This window comes from Lissotriton helveticus, chromosome 5_1, assembly GCF_964261635.1.
Source record: "Lissotriton helveticus chromosome 5_1, aLisHel1.1, whole genome shotgun sequence".
Taxonomy (NCBI): Eukaryota; Metazoa; Chordata; class Amphibia; order Caudata; family Salamandridae; genus Lissotriton; species Lissotriton helveticus.
In genome coordinates this window covers 1,513,725,936-1,513,746,854 of record NC_136065.1, presented here as the reverse complement: position 1 = coordinate 1,513,746,854, position 20,919 = coordinate 1,513,725,936, and the positions used below count along the sequence as shown (strand labels likewise).

The 20,919-nt window shown below is 48.2% G+C and overlaps 1 protein-coding gene across 2 annotated transcripts in view; it reads left to right on the top strand.

Annotated features, from left to right (window-relative positions):
* Positions 1-20,919, top strand: part of LOC144755519 (membrane cofactor protein-like) — a 584,025-nt gene that overhangs the window by 192,979 nt on the left and 370,127 nt on the right. For both annotated transcript variants that reach the window (XM_078644523.1, XM_078644522.1), the window contains exon 4: positions 10,550-10,626. In XM_078644523.1, coding sequence (XP_078500649.1) covers positions 10,550-10,626 — 77 coding nt within the window. The remainder of the gene's footprint in view (positions 1-10,549; positions 10,627-20,919) is intronic.

The following is a 20,919-nucleotide window of genomic DNA, read 5'->3' as shown; positions in this document are numbered from 1 at the left end:
GCATCAAATCAGAGAGCATTCTGGGAGCATTATACATAGCCTCATATCGCTAAACTTTGAAAACGAGTACACATTTTCATACTGGAACCACTGTCAGTAGTTAAGTCGGAGCGTACAACATTAACTTAAAGCGCTCACCCTAATAATAAAGGCTTTCAATTAATGAACCGTAAATACAAGTTTAAACAACATTAACATATGGGCAAAAATGTTACCTTAACTGCAGACATTGCCCTTCCCTGATCCAAAATGTGATGCTGTAAACTGGCAGCCAAATGGTTTGTGCTGCAGGGGGTTGGGCCTACTTGTCCGAAGGACAAAATGCACATGAGAACTTGTTGCCCTTGACCCCAAACAATATGTCCTGGACGTCGGGCTATAGGAATTCCACATCCCTGCCCACTGGGGTTGTCTTGGTCAGAGGTAGCGGGAGGCTTGTGGGGAAATGCTGTGCCCATAAGTCAGGGGACCTGTGATAGGTGCATGCCAAGTCAACGGCTACTGTAACAGTAAGATGGGGATGTTGTTTGACCCATGTCCTGGTATGGAGAGGGAGGGCCTCCAGGTATTGCTCCAAATAGATATTCTCGGTCACCTCATCCATTGATGCAGTAGAGGGTTGTAGCCAACGATTCCCCAAATCCTGTATCCTGTAGCAGACGGTCCGAGGATTATCACCAGTCGACCATTTCTCCTTTCGGAAGCAGACGCAGTAGTATTCTTGGTCACACCCTTTCCTCTCTAGTATGGCCCTTTTTATTTCAGCATATGGGGTAGTCTGTGCGGTTGGCAGCCTGAAAGGCAGCTTGAAGCTCGCCGGACAACAAGAGAGCTATATATTGACCCCATCTCTCTGGGGGCCATCCAGCCGTGGAGGCAACCCTCTCAAAATTCACAAAAAAGAAATCGGGGTTGTCTCCCTCCTGGTATTTCTGTAGGACCGTGCTGGGAACCTTGAGGTGTACTCGGGCATTTGTTATGGCATCTGTAAGATGCAGAATGGCTGTATCCTAGACCTTTTGGTTTGCTGACATAAGGGAGGCCTGGTTTTTCAGTGTGGTCTGTAATGCTTTGCGTTCTCGCTGGGCCATTATGGTGTGTTCTTTGAACACCAACTGTATGTGGAGTTGACCCTCTGCTAGCAGGGTCATCATCGCCTTCATGGTGAGGGGTCGTGTTATAACCATCGGACACCTGATCCCACTTCTGACACCACTGTGAGAAAGTAGCTGCTTGGGCCATCCAGTAATCCCGTTAAACAAATGCTCTAGAGGCTTGTATAGGGGTTGTTAAGTTTGTTTGGTATCTTTATTTTTTACACAGTCAGGTTTGTATATCCCAATGAGTCTTGGATAGATACACCTGGTCCCAAGCTTAGGGTTGTCAAAAGTGAAAGCCAGGAAACTGGGAAAACAAAAGGTAAACAAGGAAACACAAAGCAGAGGTCCAGAAGATCCTGATTTCCTCCAAGCCATTCTGCACAGAGGACGCAGCCCATTGCCTCTTTGGAGAAACAAATCAATCACCCCTAAACAGACAAATCACAGTATGAAGAGTGGTTTGAGTACTCAGACAGCAATTTATCGACCTTTAGGATCCTCCCACCTGCACATATTCCTGCTGCTCCATGTTTCTAAAAAAACAGTCCTGTACCAACTGTGGGAATTTTGTGATGCTATCTTTTGTGATAGAACCAATGATAGATAGGCAACTACCTATCATGCTGATGTGCAAAAGGGCATTGGCCGTCAAAACGTGTGACTTGCACTGAAAAGCAGAATGGTGGAATGTTGCAATATATGCATAAAAGTTTCCCTAAAACTAAATCCAGGTTACTGGTCTGTTGAGCAGGAGGTGACGCATCCCCCAACACATACCCACTCACACACTCTCAGACTCACACTCTACCAGGTAATTGGATAGGGAATCTTACTCTCATCTGAGCACACACCATTGCCACAGTCCTACTCGGAGTTAGTAAAAGCAAAATAGCTTCTACCTTGGGTAGGCACAACAAATATGGCGTTGTTTTAACATGCCATTTTAAGACTAGTTAGGAAAGTTGCTATGTTGTATTTCAGAGATGCATAACCATCCCTCAAAGACCTGGAATGAGGAAGATTGATGAGGTAAAGTCCCTTTCTTTGTCCTGGCAGAATGCAAGCCAGACCTATAAACGTTGTTTGTGTATGAATTGTGTAGCAGAAAATTCTGCCTGCAAAGGCTCGTTGAGGCCTATTCATAACATTGACTATTTCAACAGCAACCTAGTGACTGCTAATGTTGGAGATAGTCAGAGAGGGCAACACTCCGAGCTTGGGTCAAAAGTGGGAGAAGTCTATGGAGTTGCTGAACACATTTTTTTGAAGCAGCAGGGGAATTTTCTAACAAGTCAAAGTTACATCTTGAGATTAATCTAGTAATGCATTATGACCAGTATCTGATTATACATTTTCAACATGGACATAGGAAAAACTCAGTTGCACTCTGTGCGCAGTTAACCCTAAAAAAAAGTTAGTCAAGAACGCTACATTTTCAGCTTGGCATGACAGGAGCGTGATGAATTGTTAATAGCGATCATTGAAAGATTAGAAAACTTTGTACAAGATAGTGTTTTTCATATGTTTACAAATAAGGATACGACTTGGCTACGGATCGTTGGGGATTGCTTAGCTCCAAATGCACAAGGTATGCTTCTCAAAAGGCCTCTCTCAGTAACGCAAATCCTCAAGAGGGTGATTGCTGGAGAGCTGGCAAAAACAACCCTGCACATGTCAGTGCAAGGATGGACTGAGGGGCATCTGGCAGACCATGCTCCTTCCACGGAGTAGCACAGGGACAGCATAGGTGGAGGTAAGCTCCCCCTGTAGTAGGGCATTAAAAAAATATAGCTTTTATATAAATATTACAAGCAGGTAATCAAATGCTAAATTGAGGCTTTGTTACAGTAGTAAATGTAGAATTATGCCCAGTCAGAACGCAATGCATGCTTGTGCATTAATTCAATTAGCATTAATTCAATTATATTGTGTGATGCATCTATATCCAAAAAAGAGAATGTTGTTATAATTATGGGCCAGATGCATCAAAGGGTTTTGCCCATTCTGTGTTTATGGTAAAATGTGTTGATGCATATGGCCCTATATTCTTTGAAACAGAATGATATTCAGCAGCAGGTGCACTCCTTCAGTCGGAAATCGATGCAAGATATTCATACAGGGTAATTTAGATTAATGTGGGCAAACCCCATAAGTGTGCTCAATCCGGATAGGGCTAGTATCGGTAAGCCCCTAGTGTTGTACTCGAAGCAAAAGAAACCCAAAAAAGGGTGCAAAAGAGAGAAAGAACATAGAAAGAGGGAAGAAGAGAGCAATAACAAGGGCAAGTACAACAAATATATTGCCACTCCAAGTGGACACCTGTTGGTCAGTAGGTTTTATAAGAACCGTACAAAAACAAGCTGATATGGGTTTTGATTTTAAATATTATGGTCTCTCGGGGGATCTCCATTGATAGTCATAAGCACTGAAGAGTCCCGCCCACATGCGGGAATGCCACAGTACTTTTCACAATATGTCTTCTTTAAGTGTAGATGTTCACCTTTCTTCAGGAAAGCCTTTAGAAACACTTAAGATATGAATATTGTGCAGCCTGTAAGAAAGGCTATAATTGCGAATATCTTCAGATTGCATTAAAAAAGTTTAATGAAGCCATATGTATATATAAATTGAATGCCAAATAATTGGTATAAAGTTATTTCTTTACATTGATAAGAGCAGCGAGAAGAAGGGTGGGGAAGCTTGCCGTACGGAAGGGGGAAATGCAGAGTCTCCAGCCATATGACAATACTTCCCTCATTCTCAATAATCAAGGGCCAGCGATAAGGCCGGTGGTTACTTCAGCAAACAGGCTTTTGTGCATTCTCCTGAACACACGTTCTGTATTGAAACACAAACATGAACTGGAAATACTACTCAACGCACACAATCCTGAAATGGTTTTCTTAACCGAGACCTGGACGGATGTAACCTCAATCCCTGATTGGAACGTGGCCTTACCATCAGGCTACGCTCTATTGAACCAAGACAGCCCAGGCAATAGAGGGGGCAGTTTAGCCATTATTTACAAGGATGGTCTGAAGGTTCAGGAGGAAGCAGTGTCTGATCTCAATGCCGAAGTAATGCAATTCTGTGTTGAGCTCAAAGACGCGACTGTACTGCAGGGCCTACTGGTCTATCGACCGCCGGGCCCTAGAGCTGCTTTTCCACCGGCCCTCATGTCTTATATGGAATCCTGTACTGATTCCAAATTTTTTACAATATTAGGTGTTTTCAACTACCATTTGGAACTGGGTATTAACCCAGATACGGGCAGACTTCTAGACCTCATGGAAGCGCACAGCTTGAATCAGCTAGTGTCTGAATCCACGCACCAACTGAGCCATATTTTAGATGGATTATTCTCCAACCACCCGGGCATCTCACTGGGCTGGGTAGAGGCACTTCCTTGGAGGGACCATAAGGTGGTATTCTTCGAGGTTAGGGCCAGGGCAACCGGGAGGTGTTCTCCTCACAAAGCTACTAAGGTGACGTTCCGGCGATGGAATAAGATAACAAGCAAAGGCTTAGAGGCTGCTCTTGACCACTCCCCCCCCCCCCCCAATTTTAGATAATGATAACGAGGTTGCTGCCACCCAGTTCAACGAATGGATCCAAAGAGTGGTCAGTAATGTTACTCCTGAGCACACCGCCACAGCAAACAGGCACCCTGCAGGGTCACCATGGAATGGCTCTGAACTTAAACACCTAAAAGTTGAATGTAGAAGGTTTGAGCGTCTCTGAAGAGTGGACTATAGTAGGACTAGTAAAGATGCCTACAATGGGGTCCTGAATAAATATAAGGAGGCCATTCTGGCTACTAAGAGAGCGTATTTCACCTCGAAAACCCAGGAAGCTGGAAACTCTGCAAAAGAGCTGTTAAAATCTGTGTCTCTTTTAGCTAAACCCCAGCAGGGCAGCTTGTTTAAACCCAACCAGGCGTTTTGTAATCAGCTGGCATTTTTTCCAGAACAAGGTGCAAACAATATATGATGACCTGGCGACCTCATCAAACTCTTTGTCGGGTACACATCAACTCCCCCAGGGGGAGGAGACAGTGCCATGCAAACTGACATGTTTTGACCCCCTATCGGAAGAGGTGGTAATAGGCATCTTAAAATCTATTAAATCTGGCTCATCCTGTGACCCCTGTCCCCCAGCCATCATGCATCTGGCGGCGGAGATTATTAGTGAAACTCTTACCTCTTTAATCAATCAAGTCCTGGTATCTGGGATCTACCCTGCAGCCTGGAAAACAGCCAGTATTAGGCCGAGCCTGAAGCCCGTCATCAAAAACCACCGGGCCAAAGTATGAGCCTAGGCTTAGAGAGCGCCGTATATCTGGTGCAATTGGTGCCTTGGGTGTTTCCATTCTACCCTTGGTACGCTCAACACTTGGCGCAGTGTCAGAGTTGGTCTTGCTATCTTCCGCCTTTGTATTTATTTGGGCCTTCACCGTATGTTGGTTCGTCCTGTTGTTTGAATGTTTTGGGAGATTTTCCCAGGGATGGTGTCTAGTCTCTTGAGGATTGTTGCTCTGTATGCTATTCTTGAGCTGTCGGGCTTTGGTCGGTGAAGTCACCGAAGTCGAAGTCGCCGACTGGGACTGGGACATTTTTTTAGTGCTGAGAACGATCTTTGGATTCAGTTTGTGTCGCTGACGACGCAGATGGTGTGGCAAAGATGAAAAAGTCTGTGATCTTGGCGTTTCTAGTGCCTACGGTCTTCAGTGGCGTTTTGGTGGTAGAGGCGCTGGCTGTGGAGTCTGGCGCCTCTGAAGTGTCCTCTGGTATGTCCTTGTCGGATGAGTGGGTGAGTTCCTCGCTCATTTTCCTGCGAAGTGGTTTCCTTATGCTTGCTTTAGGTGAGGGGACTGTTCTAATTCTCCCCGATCTCATGGTGAGATATAGGGTGTTTTATGGAAAACTCTCCCCCCTCTCCTTTCGGCCTCACGAAACCCCAGGAACGTGCGCACACCGGGGTGGGCAGGAGTGAGCAGGGCTGTGCTCTGTGCTCAGAGTGCTGAATTGTTTTTAGATTTTAGAGGAGTGTTTGCACCGGAGCCAAAGCGCCAAGACTTGGTGGACAATAACCAGTCCCAGCCGGGACGCAAGTATCAATAATAGTTAGTCTGCCCTGCTACAATCATGCGCAATCCTTGTCCTCCTAGATTTTTCAGCCGTATTCGACACCGTGAATCACACGGTGTTGGTGCAGCGACTACAGGAGATAGGTATCAGTGAGCTGGCTCTGGCCCTTCTCTCCTCTTTTTTAGACAACAGGAAACAAAGTCTGAACTGGGAGGGTCTACAATCGGACAGTTTTAATCTCCCTTGCAGGGTTCCGCAGGGTTCAGCTCTGTCCCCAACACTGTTTAATGTTTATGTGAAGCTGCTGGCCAGGCTTGTGAGGAAACATGGCTTTACCCTCATGTCGTACACGGATGACTCGTAATTGGTGATATCTGCCTCAGACATGTCGGATCACCAATCTCAAGCAATCTGTGGTGGCCGCTCGAGGCAGGGGAATGTCCTTTACCAGTAAAAAAGGTGAGGAACCTTGGGGTCATTGTCGACGACAAATTGAACAGGTCAGCTCAGGTGAATAGCTTAACATCAGCTTGCTTTTTCCTACTTAAGTCCCTGCGCAAAATCTTCCCTTTCATTCCCCTGGCAATTCAGAAGACGGTAATGGCCGCCCTTTTAAGTCCAGATTGGATTATTGCAATGCGATGTTCCTGGGCATCGATAAGCATCAGATTAGCTAACTCCAATCACTGCAGAATGCCGCAGTGCGAGTGATTCTAAAGCTTCCGAAGGGCCACCCCAACACTCAAGGTAGAAGGGCACTACACTTGCTCCCTGTCCAGCAGAGAATCTAGTTCAAGGCACTCTGCCTGGTGCATAAGGCACAATACGGTGGTGGCTCTGAGGACTGTCAGGATGGGGTTAGGTTCTATACCCCCTCGCGAGACCCACGGTCGGCCAATCTTGGCCTTATCTGTATCCCTAGGTATAGACGGACCAGGTGGGGGGGCTGCTCACTTTCCAGGTGTGCGGCCCAATTGTGGAACAAACTACCGGTGGCGTTGAGACTTCAGCCAAATCGTTCATCTTTCAGGAAAATCCTGAAATCCTGGCTGTTTAACTTCGAGTAGCTATCAGTCTATCATTCTGCTCCACTTACGCACACCAGCGCCAAGACGCCTCGGCATTCGAGCGCTTAATGAGCATTTTATAACATAGCATATAACATTTACTTGAATCTCTTTCACATGCCCTTTTTAAAAGGAGAAAGAGGAAGGAAAAAAGGATAGTGTAGCCCTATCGGCTGCCGTTATGTGAATGTGAAAATAGTTTATGCGAATTTAATGGGCCAGAGACCACCAGTATCCCATCATACCCAGCAGATGGCAGTTGCCTCAGTTCATATTTCCGGCTTCTGGCGAAAGGATCTTCAAACACTGAGACTGGCCTTTTTGGCTTTCTTTCATCAAATGTCTTACCAGGGTATTTTTGACAACTGTTTCATAGAACTATTTCATCTGCCCCAAGGTTTTTCTGCCTTTTTCTGACCGAATCTGCCTTCCTAAAAGCCATGCTCCTGACAGATGTCCACACTGCAGGAAGTTTTTCAGGCGCACCATGGGAGAAAGGGAGACGATTAGTCTGGTAGAGGGGAGCAACACAGGCAGCTGGTGCAATCAGAAGGTGGGATATTCAGAGAGCAAGGAGAGGATCAGTCCTGTATCGGGACTTTTCACCTTCCTCTGAGGACTACAGGCAAGGGAGATCCACAAAGAGAAGCCCACTTTGAAAACAACGTTGGTCCGGGTCATTGTTGAGAGTATCAACGTAACGACGAGGTACAATACCTACATTTTCACCGTTGCGGGATGAGTCGATGTCGAAGAGCCGAGGACCATCGACGTTGAGACATAGAAGGTCGCTGCTTAGACATGGAAGGTCGCTGCTTAGACATGGAAGGTCGACGCTGAAGGTGACTATGACATTGAGGCGCACATGAAGTTTGAAGTTGGGGAGTGTGTCGACGTTGAGTCATAAGAGAATATCGACATTGAGGAGTCTGCTGACGTTGAGACCACCCAGACATGCGGAAAAGGCCAAAAACTCAAGGACAAGACGTCTACCATCCTCTCCGGACTCTAAGTACTCCGAGGTATGTTCTCCTTCGTTGCCTATATTGCTGCCAGACTTTCCTACTCCTCCATCTCCACCTTCTCCAGCTCCTCCTCCCCTACTTTTTCCAACTGCAGCACCTCTTCCACAACCTGTGGAAGCCCCTCCTATGAGGCCTTTAACTTCTCCACCAAGATCATGTTCTGCATACTCATCACGACCATCCTCCAGACTCACAATTCACCATCATGCGTCCAGGTCAAGAACATGGTCAAGACATCATTCAACAAATAATTCTTCAACTTCTTGTCCCAGTGCTGGCAGATATACACCAATATTGTCTGAGAACCTCCAACCAAGGGTCTTTCCAATGGATGATATAAATAACTCTCAGGAGGTTCTGGTGTGAGGTGCTTCCAAATTGAACATCCCGATGCCAGCTCCTACACCATCTTCATCTGTAATTTTTAAGGCACTTGACTACAGATCACCATCCAGACCTCTCCTACCCTCTCCTGCCATTGGTTCCGGGCCTATTAGAACCAGCCATGGAACTGTTCCTCACAGCGGCCTCAGCCAAATCTGCTCCACCTATGCTACAAAAGAAATATAGATCTCTAGAGCAGGGCCCACTCTTTCTCCGCTCAGACCCTCCACCTGATTCTGTGGTCATCCTTGCAGCAAAGAAAGCCCATTCCACCACTCCTACGTCTACAGAAGTAGGAGTGGTGGAATGGGGTTTCTTTGCTGCAAGGATGAGACAAGGAGAGTAAAAAGTTAGTTCAGTGGGGTGCAAGGTTTGCGGTACAGCTGCCACCACCACGAAGGCTGCATGTGCATCGGCTCTCCTGGGCAGAAACGACGGAGCCTTGTTGAAGTCTGTACAAGAATTTGCAGAAGACCTCCCTAGAGATAAACGAGAGGACTTCTTTAAAGTGATCAATGAGGGCATGCATGGATAAATGACCTTCACCACGTTCAGCATATTTTTTTACTTTGAATTTGGTGTTCTGACAAAAACGCGACTCCAACACCTGCCAAGAAGATACGATTCTTCCATAATATGTCATCTGTCCAAATCCGCCTTAAAATTCTCTTCAATGAAAGTTCATTTGGTGGCAATTGCTGCCTACAGGAAATGTCCTTCACAAACCTCTTTTTTCAAAATTCCTATTATCAAACATTTTTTAGCGGGGTTGAAAATGGTTTTTCCTACAATAATGCAGCTATCTACTCCCTAGGAGCTCAATATAGCCCTCTCATGCCTCATGCAAGCTCCTTTTGAGCCCATTCACAAATCGTCCTTGCAACATCTCTCTTGGAAAACTGCTTTCCTCATAGTGATCATATCAGCACGTAGGGTTACCGAAATGCAGGCATTACATTGTCATGAACCATACACCATTTTTCATTCCAGTAAAGTGGTTATGAGGATTCATCCAAAGTTCCTACCTAAAGACATCTCAGACCTTAACGTTAATCACAGCATCTCCTTACCTTTTTTCTTTCAGTACCCTTCCACACCTGCAGGAATGGACTCTCGATTCTCTAGACGTCAGGCACGTCTTAAAGTTTTTTTCTGGACAAACTAAAGATATCCCAAGGTCGGACACATTGTTTGTAAACTATGGGCCGGGCCGTACAGGTCTAGGTACGTCAAAACAGTCCATATCTGGATGGATAACGTAATAGAAATAAAAAAAGGTTCTAACTGGTAGACCTACACATCACTCCTCTAGAGGAGAAATGTAACAATAGCTGATATCTATAAAGCAACCACATGGAGATCTGTTCACGCGTTTGCCAAACATTTTTGTTTGCATTCAGATGCTCAAGGAGGACAGGCTTCCCTGAGAAATATATTTGCTTGATATGGTTCACGGATTGTTCCTCTGTCTTTATCACCACTCTTTGGTAGGAATGGACTTGCTTCTCTATTCAGTGCTTATGACTATGACTGGAGATCCCCTGATAGAATACAAGTTAGAAATCATTCCTCATTCTTAATTTCTGTTTAGTTCTTGTCAGGCTACCACTTAATAAGCTATTTGTGTAATTTTTTATTTCACTACAATAAAACCTATGCAGAAACTACATGTTACCAGGCTCTTTTGTGAAGATGTGAGACTATAATATGTTTTGGTTTGTGGATTTTAACGTGCTGCTTTCACCTACTGGGGCCTTTATATATAGTTTATGAATGTTGTCTCCTTTACAGGTTTATTGTTAGAACCTACTCAAGGTGAGTGTGAAAAGTCTTCATATGATGATTTTTGTATCTACTGTTTGTATATATTTGTTTTTCTTATTCAGGTACAGAATTCTTGGCCGAAATACTAGAACATGCGGCACAGATGGTTTGTGGACCAACCAAGTTCCTAGTTGTGAAGGTAATTCATTCTTACATTTCAATTTAAGGATATTTGAGCAGTGGAGTTATAACACACTTTTCCCTTTATGAAAACATATTCATTTAATTTTAGCTCCTTCTCTCCTCTGTTCTCAGTTTGTGAGAACTGCTGCTGTCTTGTGGTGCTGCTGGATTCTACCTTATCTTGGATTTTTCTGTAGCTGCTCATTGCTATTCATAATCTCTGTATTGTCTCAGCTTTTTCAAGAGTCTATTTTTGGTTCTCTCACCTGTCTGTAACTAAGCATATGCTATTATGCTATTTCAGCTTGGTTTAAAGCTATGATGTGTGTACTGTTTATAGTGTTTTACCTAAACATTGCAGTGCATATCACCCCTAACTAGGAAATCATATTCAGTGAAAACTAGAGTCCAACTGAGGTCCATGGACACCCGCATTCTGCACGTTCACGAAAACTAGAACTATATCTGTTGACAACCATAGACTCAGTCAACGAGTTCCAGAGATCAATGGCAGCAAAGTCCATTGGAACAGATCAATTCAACATAAGTCATAAACCAACTAGCTGGTTAGGGATCACAGATTTCAGCCTACATAGGTAAAAACTCTCCTTTTGGGGGAAGCAATGCATTTTATTTAAAGACTTCCAAGTTTGTGATATGGGACAAACCTGGTTTCATCCCTAAAATAAGTCGATCATACTGTCTTTCAAAGGTTCATTGCAATCCAAGTGTGAAGTCCATTTGCCGAAGTCTTGAGGTGAGGTTGTGGGGTGGGGTGAAATGTGAAGTCTCTCAAAAGCATATGAAACCTAAACAGTCCTTTTGGACTTCCTTCTGACCACTGAGACGTCATATCGTTCCAATAGGCCCACTCTCTTTAACTATGTTGTGAGCAGATTCCCATAAAAAGGGTGCACTTGAGATTATCACATGGGTGAACGAACATTTCTTTTTGTGGCCACTCCCACCAGTCATACAAATATATATATATTTTTTCTGTTTATTGTTTTCAGGTTTACATAGTCAACATCAGCATCATACACCCATATTAAACATATATCGGTATCTCTGTAACATGATGTACATTTCGTGACCTTTCAAGCAATTTTCGGCATCGGTACAACATAATATTGGTAACAGTACACAGTGTAGAGCCCCTTAGTACCTTGCATTTATATCAACTTACACGTTCTCAACGACGTATCCTGTCAATCTTAGTATATCCATCCATTTATATAGATGCATGTCTGGTAATGCCTGCCCAAGCCTGCATCCATTAGCAACTTTAGACGTGCATAGTATCACTTCCATCTCCCTTCGCCCTCCCATATTTCTTAAAAACGTATTCCCACTTCATACCTCATTACATTTTTCTGCAACACGCTAGTTCATTTCTCCTGGATAGGCAATCAAGTAGCTCCTCAAAGGAGCCCATATGTCACTGGACCTGGAGGCTATGGGTAGTAGTTCTGCGTAAGTTGTGAGGCGCTCTTGGCAGATTACCAGATCAGCTACCCACTCCTTGAATTTGGGTGCTCGCCCCCTACCCCATCTACATGCCACTTTCCTTTTGGCCATTCGAAGCGCTATTGCAACAAATCTACGATGTTCAGCACATAGGGGCTTGACGTATCCCAACAGGGCCCTTAGTGGACTTGGTTGTACCAATCATTAATTGCAAAGCATGAAACACCTGATCCCAGTAGTCTTTTACCTCGGGGCAACCCCGTGCTATGTGTAAGAAATCAGCCCCCGCAGCGCGGCATCTATCACACCTGTCATTCTCTCTAAGCTTATATTTGCACATCTTGACCGGGTGTAGTATAACCTGTGTAACAATTTATAATGTATTATACGGAGCCTGCTGCTGGCCGACACTCTCTCGGTTTGCAAACAGCAACTCTCCCATTGCTCGTCCGTTAGGGCTAGTCCAAGTTCCTCGTCCCATCGCGCGCGCGACAACGTGTTTGGTAATTCCCTCTGCGTGTTCACTGTTTTATACATCAGGGACACTAGCTGGTTAGATGTGGCTCTCCCAAGTATGAGCAGCTGGGCCAACTCTTGTGGTTCCGGCGGAAATTCAGGCGTGAGTGCTCGCAACCCCTGCCTCAGTCTAATATACAAAAATACATCAAGTGATGTCTTCTGAGCATTTTGGAACATATGTTCGACAGTGCGGAATCGACCATCCTGATACAGATCCCCCCAGGTGCAAATGTGAGTCCGCTGTTGAAAGTTACAAAAGACAGCCTCCTGTAACAAAGGCATGTTGGGATGGTAAGTGAGAGGCAGCAGCGACGAGTATAACATGGCAACAGCCAGCATGCGTCCTATACAGTGCCATGCTGCTATTGTACATGTGAGGGCGTTGGGTGTTCTAGCTCTGTTATATACTGGTAGATGTAGTGCACCTTCTAATGGAGTAGGGTGGTGCGCCAGCCAGTGTTCCGCTGCAACCTGAGGCATATATCTCGGCTGTTTCACCCAAAACCAAGCATAGTGGGCTTGTGCGGACGTAAAGTATAGCTCGAAGTTTGGTATGCCGAATCCACCCTGCGAGTAGGGCCGTGTCAGTACCTCCCACTGCAGTCTGGGTTGTTTGCCTCTCCATACTAGGCATATCAGCTACGACTTAAGCGACTTTAAAAAATGCGTTCCCGGATAAAACGTTATGTTTAAAAAAAGGTATAACAGCTGGGGGAGCACCACCATTTTTATCAAGGACGCGTGGCCTGCCATGGAGAGGGGCAACACCACCCAGCGTGTTACGCAGTCTGCCACCCGGGTTAAGGCCGTCCCATAGTTCATTCTCAGAAGTTCCTCCCTATCTCTGGTAACTCTTATCCACAAATATTTCAGTTCTTCCTCACACCACTCCCGGGGGTAGTCCAGCGAAAAACGCGTCATAACTGCCGTTAACAGGAAAATACTTGATTTCCCCCAACTTATCTGGATGCCCGAGAGTTGCCCAAACACTATGAATTCTCTAAGTATTGGATTCAGATTTTGCTGTGGGTCCTGAATGTAAAGAGTAATATTGTCTGCATAGAGGGATATAAGTATTTGGCGCAGGTTACAGCGCAAGGCCTTGTCATTGTGGTGTTGTCGCAGTTTCGCCTCAAGCGGCTCCACCGCAATAGCAAAAAGTAATGGGGAGAGGGGGCACCCCTGCCTGGTTCCCCTCGTGATGCTAAACGTCTGTGAAGTGTGGCCGTTGACAAGGACCCTTGCTACTGGCAAGCAATATAGTAGTTTAATCCACGGTAGGAACAGTGACGGGAACCCCATGCGTAGCATTACCCCAAAAATATACTCCCATTCTATGGAGTCAAACAATTTGGTGGCGTCTAAAAAAAAAAAAAAAAAAAAAAAATCGCAGCTACCTCCAGTAGACCCCGGGTATGCAATGGACCACGGACTGGTGCCGGGGGTGACTTCATTAGGGAGCTATATGCCAGAGCCCATCGATTTCCCCTCGTTGGACCGTTGACTCATGCAGTTTGTGTGTGGCATGCAGCTAATCGACATCTTAAATGAGATGGAAAGCTCACACTCACCACCCCACTATGGAACTCGGAGAAGCTGGGCAGCCTGTGGAAAACAAAGGGATTTGACAAATGGGATCTCATTGGGATTACACAGATCAAGGATATTTGGGGAAAGGATACAATCCTCACATTTGGTGCCCTCCAAGTAAAGTACCAATTACGAGAGTGAGCATTATCGCTACCTCCAAGTCCGGCATGCCTTGCTTACTCACATTCCCAGAGGCACTGCGCTCCCAGATGCCTCCCCCCTGGAAGATCGAGTGTTAGACAGTCATCTCCCAGAAAAAACATTTCCTTAATATATAAAAAGCTTATCAATAACATGGAGGACCCGCTGGTACATATTATGGCACAATGAGGAGCAGGCAGCTTGGAATTCGATGATGAAGACTGGAGGGAGGCAGTCTCCTCTCCAAAGGTAGTGGCTATTCAGATGCGACTCCGGTTAGTACAGTTAAAGATCCTTCATAGGTCATATGTTACGGGCCCCAGCTGGTGCACATGGGGCAGCCGGAGGGCGGGGAGTGTCAGAGGGGGTGCGGAGAGCTTGGAACCTTCATGCATATTCTGTGGCATTGTGCAGCGATACAGGATTATTGGAGTAAAATTCATGGTAAGATGCAAGAGGTGCAGATGACAATAGAGGCCCGAAGGTGTGTTTTGAATGTCTGGGAGCCCACGGATCTGAGTGTGAATGAGAGACAATGGGCGACCCTGGCGTGTATGATTGCCAAGCGTAACATCGCCCAGTTGTGTGGTGCTAGCCAACCGCCCCGGGTCGAGAAATGGACGGAAGACCTGGATTGGTGCATGTACAGAGAGAGATCGGTCTATGTTCCCAGGGGCTGTCCTGCGAAGTGGGGGAAGGTTTGGGGAGCCTGGAATAGGTATTGTGGTGATATTTGTGCTCCTCCAGTTGTTTGGGATGAAGCGGTAGCGCAGGAATCCCCGTGAACCCCAAATGTTATTCTGTATGTATTATCTTGTGGTACGGAAAAATATATACGACAAATGTGAAGCGATGTATGTCACCTGATCTTTAAAAAGAAAAAAAAAGAGGGTTGGTGATACATTATTCAAAACAGCTAAAAGTGTCCTCAGATTATGAGTGGTTGCTCTCCCAGGCACAAAGCCTGATTGATCAGGTAGGATCAAGTTCTCCATCAGCAAGCTAAGACATGTCGCGATCAGCTAGGGCAACATTTTTGCATCACTGTTAAGGAGTAGGAGCGGCCTATAAGAGTCGCAATACTCGGGTGCTTTTCCCGGTTTCAACAGTGATATTAAAAGAGCTTCCCTCATAGTAGCGGGCAGGTGTCCCACCTCTAGGGAGTCCTCATACACTTCCCTAAGGATAGGGGCCATCAGATCTATGTATGTTTTATAGAATTCTGCGGGAATTCCTTCTGTCCCTGTGGCCTTTCCAGATTGCATACTCATTATTGCCTTCCTCACCTTACCCAGCCCAAATGGTGCGCATAAAAAGGCCCTCTGCACGTCGCTGAGCCAGCTCAGCGCCACATCCCCGAGGAAGCCATCTAGGTTGAGGGCGGTCGTTCTAGTCGTGGTATAAAGCTTTTTGTAATGACACACAAAGTCGTTTAGTATGCTGACTGTATCTCGGCAAGCCACTCCCTCCAAATCCTCCACTTCCACTATGTAGTTAGAGCATCGGGGTTGTTTCACATTTGTGCCAGTATCTTCCCAGGCCTATCTCCTTCTCCATATTGCCTGGCCACCCAGTACTTCCCCCTAAACTTCGCTTCCCTCTGCGCCTCCTCCATATATTCTGTAAGCTTTTCTCTAAATGTAGCTTGTGTCGAGCCCTTCGGGTCCTACACAAGTTCCTTGTCTAGCATTTTAAGGTCTGTTTCTAACTTCTTCAGGGTATTTTGTACATCCCGAAGCACTCCAGCTCCTTTCGCTATGCAGTATCCGCGTATGGTCACCTTAAAAGCCTCCCATACAATCTCAACACTGTCCACAGTGTCTTTATTACGCTTAAAAAATCACTTCTCTCCTCCCGTAACTCCTCCTGAAAGACTGTGTCAAGTAAGATAGGGGCATGGAGTCGCCAAGGACTGCGCGGTGTGTTAAAGTCAGAGGAAGAGAGTACCAGCAACACTGGTGCGTGATCCGAGTAGGTTCTAGCCAGGTGCCTCGATCCGGCTATCGCAGGGACCATCTCTCTAGAAACCAAATAGTAATCTAACCTAGCCCATGACTGCACCTGCACTGTAAAATGTGTACCTTCTTGTGCATGCTGGTGTGTGTGCCTCCAAGCATCAGTCAACTGATAGGCAGATATGATGTCTCTCACCACCGCCAGCGCTCTAGTGTAATGGTGCGGTGCCCCTTGTGACCTGTCGAGTCGGGGACAGTATGCAACATTGAAGTCGCCTCCCCAAATGACATGGGCAGAGTCCACCTCGAAAATCTTGGCCCACAGTGTATCAAAGAAATCTGGCTCGTCTGTGTTCGGCCCGTAGCAACAAGCTAACGTGACCAATGTGGATCCCAACCGTCTCCATGCGAGACAGTACCTACCCTCCGAGTCCCATGAGGGTCCCATCTACTGAAATGGCACCTGTTTCTTTATCAATATCGCAGTACTCCGTGCATATGTGGAGTAAGAAGAAAATATTCTATGCTCCACCAATTTACTGGCAAAGGTATGTGACGTTTGACGTGCAAAGTGAGTCTCCTGTACCATAGGGATGTGCACGTTATGCCTATCTAGGTATGACAGTATGTTCCTCCTCTTTCTGGGATCACCCAATCCTCTTACATTCCACGTGATGACATTTAGTGTACCTAAGGTCACCTCAGGTATGCTTTCTAAGTCCTAGCTGCGTGCTGAATTCATCCATGCCGTGTGTCCCCAAACTGAAATACATCTATGTACAGTTAACAGAACGTAGTTGTGATGCTGCTCGGAGTTCCTCTCCTTATCCAAAACAGCGCCCCGGGGGGCAAAACTCTAATGCAATGGTTCTCACATAACAAACTTCCCAACCGCCGCCCCGCCCTCCCTCCACCCACTGAAGCAACCCAATCTTGCCAGTATCCGTTACCCTCCCCCCTCCCCAGCCCTCAACAAAGTAAAAAAGTTCTCCAATTCCCCTGCACCTAATGTGCTGTGTTCAGCCATAGGGGACAGTTCTAGTCGGCAACACAGACATCCCTCTCCCCTCAAGCCCTCCGCTGTTGTGACACCCGGGCTCTTTAGGGGGGAGGGGGGAGCCTCAAGCGTTGCTACTAGATCAAATGGTTCAGTTGGTAGTGTCTCAACTTGTTTCTGTCACAAATTTCACCATTACACATCATGTCAAGTGCGGTCACCTTATGGATCAGGACAGGGTTTTCGTGGCAGTCTCATTGCGAATCTTCTTCTGCTCCTGTGGAATAGAATAGTTGCGAAGACCCCTGGCCTCCGTCGTTATGATACATGTGCTTCACTGTACGGAGGAAGTCCTCCGCTTGCTGCGGATTAGTGAAAAACCGCTGCTTCCCCTGATGCGTGACCCTAAGTTTCACCGTGTACAACAGTGCATAATCGATTTGTGCCGCTCGCAGATTTTTCTTTACATCTATAAACTTGCGCCTCTCCTCCTGTACTATGGGTGTGATGTCTTGTTGGACCCGGCCTCGTGGCGTGGTCCCACTCCTCCCGCATGGCGGGCCCTGGACAGCATCGACCCCTGATCTCCTCCCGGAAGCTAGCCTCTCCAGACTTCAACGAGAGCCGCCACTCCGGGCGACCCCCGGCTCTTCCCCCTCAGGAACACGGCGACCCCTACTCGCCCCACTCTGCGGGTCCGACCCCTACCCCGGGCCGCCATCTCCGGCCCCAACTCCATCTTGGCCCCTCCACGTGCGGGCCACGTGGCCTCGGCCCGACCTCGGCCGCAGCCCCAGCGAAGCCCCGACAGCGAGGCACCAAGATCCGACCAGGTGGTAAAGCGGCCACTTGACGGATCAAGGAAGAGTGAAGTTTCGATGGCCCTCCAGCCGTCCCCGGATGCCTGGTTTCGATCGCCCTCCGGCCTCCCTGGGCGCTGGCTCCACCCCCCTGCTGGGTGTCTGGACACTCTCATCCCGGCCCCTCTGACCCCCAGGCGCGAGGGCCCGGACATCAAAGGACTCCAGACCTATATCTGGGGCAGCTCTGGAATGGGTCGGCAGTTGTATCTTGGAGTCGAGAGCTCTGCTGATTGAATCGCGGCTGATCCTGAGAAGAACTCGCTACTTTGAACCCTGGAACATCGGAGCCCTGCTGACGCTGTCACGGCCCGACCTCGCTGAACCATCCTCGGAGCCCTGCTGACGCTGTCGCGGCCCGACCTCGCTGAACCATCCTCGGAGCCCTGCTGACGCTGTCGCGGCCCGACCTCGCTGAACCATCCTCGGAGCCCTGCTGACGCTGTCGCGGCCCGACCTCACTGGACCATCCTCGGAGCCTTGCTGACGCTGTCGCGGCTCGACCTTGCGGAACCCCCCAGCTCGAGGTTTGAGAGCTGTGTGCCGGGTATCCCCGTGCCAGGCTGGTACTAAGACTGTCCCGCTACCCCCTTCCCGCAGTACTGAGACGTTAAGGGTCCCTCGATCCGTTTGTATATATTGCTGAGAGAACCTACCTTTAATGCTGATAAAGACTCTAAGAATCTAACCTCTTGTGTGGTGTCCCTTTGTAGTGGTGGTATTGCTCGACTGTTACGATTCTAGGAGAGGAGCCTCGCCAAGGGATACTCCGGCAGTAATTGAGCGCGTTATAAAACAGCTTAATAATAATAATAATAAGGGGGCCTCTCGACGGCGCTCGGCCAACTCCAGAAGGAGAGGTGGATCTCGGGGTGGTCAGTCAGACATCTTCTGCCTCCCCGGGGGTCGCCTTTCTAACATTGGTGGCAGGCGGTGCGATCCGAGCCGACGCAAATCGTACAGAGAGTAATTCACCCACTACTGACAGAAACACACCACAACCATGACTACCAAAGAAACCAGACCGACCACGGAGTTCCAGAAGGAACGATTGGGAGAATATACCCACAAAGAATTGAAACAATTCTGTAAAGACCTGGGCATCGCTACCACCGGATTAAGCACCAAGGACGATTTCCAGCAGGCCCTACAAACATGGGTGGAGGCAGGAGCGACGCCACCCCACATCGAAGATGACACGGTCTCAGACATGCACCCGGAAACCCTCGCAACCCAAGCGGAGGAAGGAAATGCCAACGTAGGCACGGGCCTCTCCCACGAAGACGCCCGAGAGCGAGAAAGGAGCCGGCTCCACTAATTGGAGCTCGCCCGACTCCATCTGGACGGAGAACTACAGTTGCCTGAGAAAAAAATAGCCCTTGAGCAACTACGGCTGCAAGGGGACCTGGAGGAGAAACGAAGGCAGAGGGACTTAGAGGAGAAGAAGCTCACGTTCGAGCACGAGCGTGGCTTAAAAGAACTTGAGATTAAGGCCACTCATGGTGAGGCCAGCGCCTCCGGGAACAGAAGCCCACCTCCTCCGGCGGACCCGAAGGTCCACATCCCCAAAGATGTCGTCAAAGAATACTATAAAAACGACGACATCCAACAATGGTTATGGGGGAAGTTCGTCAGTGAAGGGAGAGACACCCTGCTAGAGCTCCCAGACGCCGAGATGACCTCTTACGAACATATGAAAGACGCCCTACTTACTCGCTATGGACTCACCCCCGAGATGTACCGGCAGCGATTCCGAGACTGTAAGAAAATCCCCGGTACTACATGGGTGGAGTACGTAAACTTCTATAGCAGAGCCCTAGAGGGGTGGATCAAAGGCAGCCAGGTCACCACCTACGAACAGCTGTTCAACCTCATTGTATGGGAGCACCTCTCCAACAACTGTATTGTCGAACTCAGACAGCATCTCCTCGACAGCAAGCTGACCGAGCCACGTAAACTCGCCGTCGAGGCCGATCGATGGGTGAGCACCCGGGTCCCCCGGAACTCGATGGGAGATTACGGCCGAAACCCCCAGGGGTCCCTCCGCCAGCGAGGCAGCGGCGGAGGGCAGAATAGGAACAGAGACTCCCCCGCAGTGCCGCCCAGGAGTCCACCCCGGGGGCCGCCCCCGACCCACACTTCACCATCCCTGGCCAGAAGAAGGCCCCCCCCAGAACGACCGGGGCCACGCCCAAACTTTACCTGCCACAGATGCCAGCGGCCCGGTCACTATGCCAGTGACCCCCTCTGCCCGATGAACCAACGACCCGGCACCACCAGTCTTCCAAACCGCCCTGGGAGAAGAAAGGGGCGAAGAAGAGAACTTTGACGAAGACCAGACCGAGTGGGAGCCTGCCGCCATGTCCCTGGTATGTCTAGGTGAAAGAGACATGATCCCCCGGGCCCCTATCCCGGGCAACACTCAGAAGTACCGCCAGTGGGTCACCATTAATGGGCGCCGGGCCGAAGCCCTCCGCGACACCGGAGCCAGCGTGACGGCCGTCCGTTGCCACTTGGTGGCCACCGACCAGATCCTGGCCAATGTGCTGTGCCCAGTACGGTCGGCGGACAACTCCGAGAGCCTGTGCCAGATGGCCCGCATCCCCTTCGAGTGGGGGGGGGTGTCGGGCACGACGCCCCCGTGGACTGCCTCCTCGGGAACGACCTGGAAAGTTCCCCCTGGGCCCACGTCGAGCGGAGAGAGCATCTGGGGATGCTAGGCCTTCCCGAGTGGGTCTGTGCGACCACCCGATCCATGGCCGCCCGGGCCACCGCCCCAA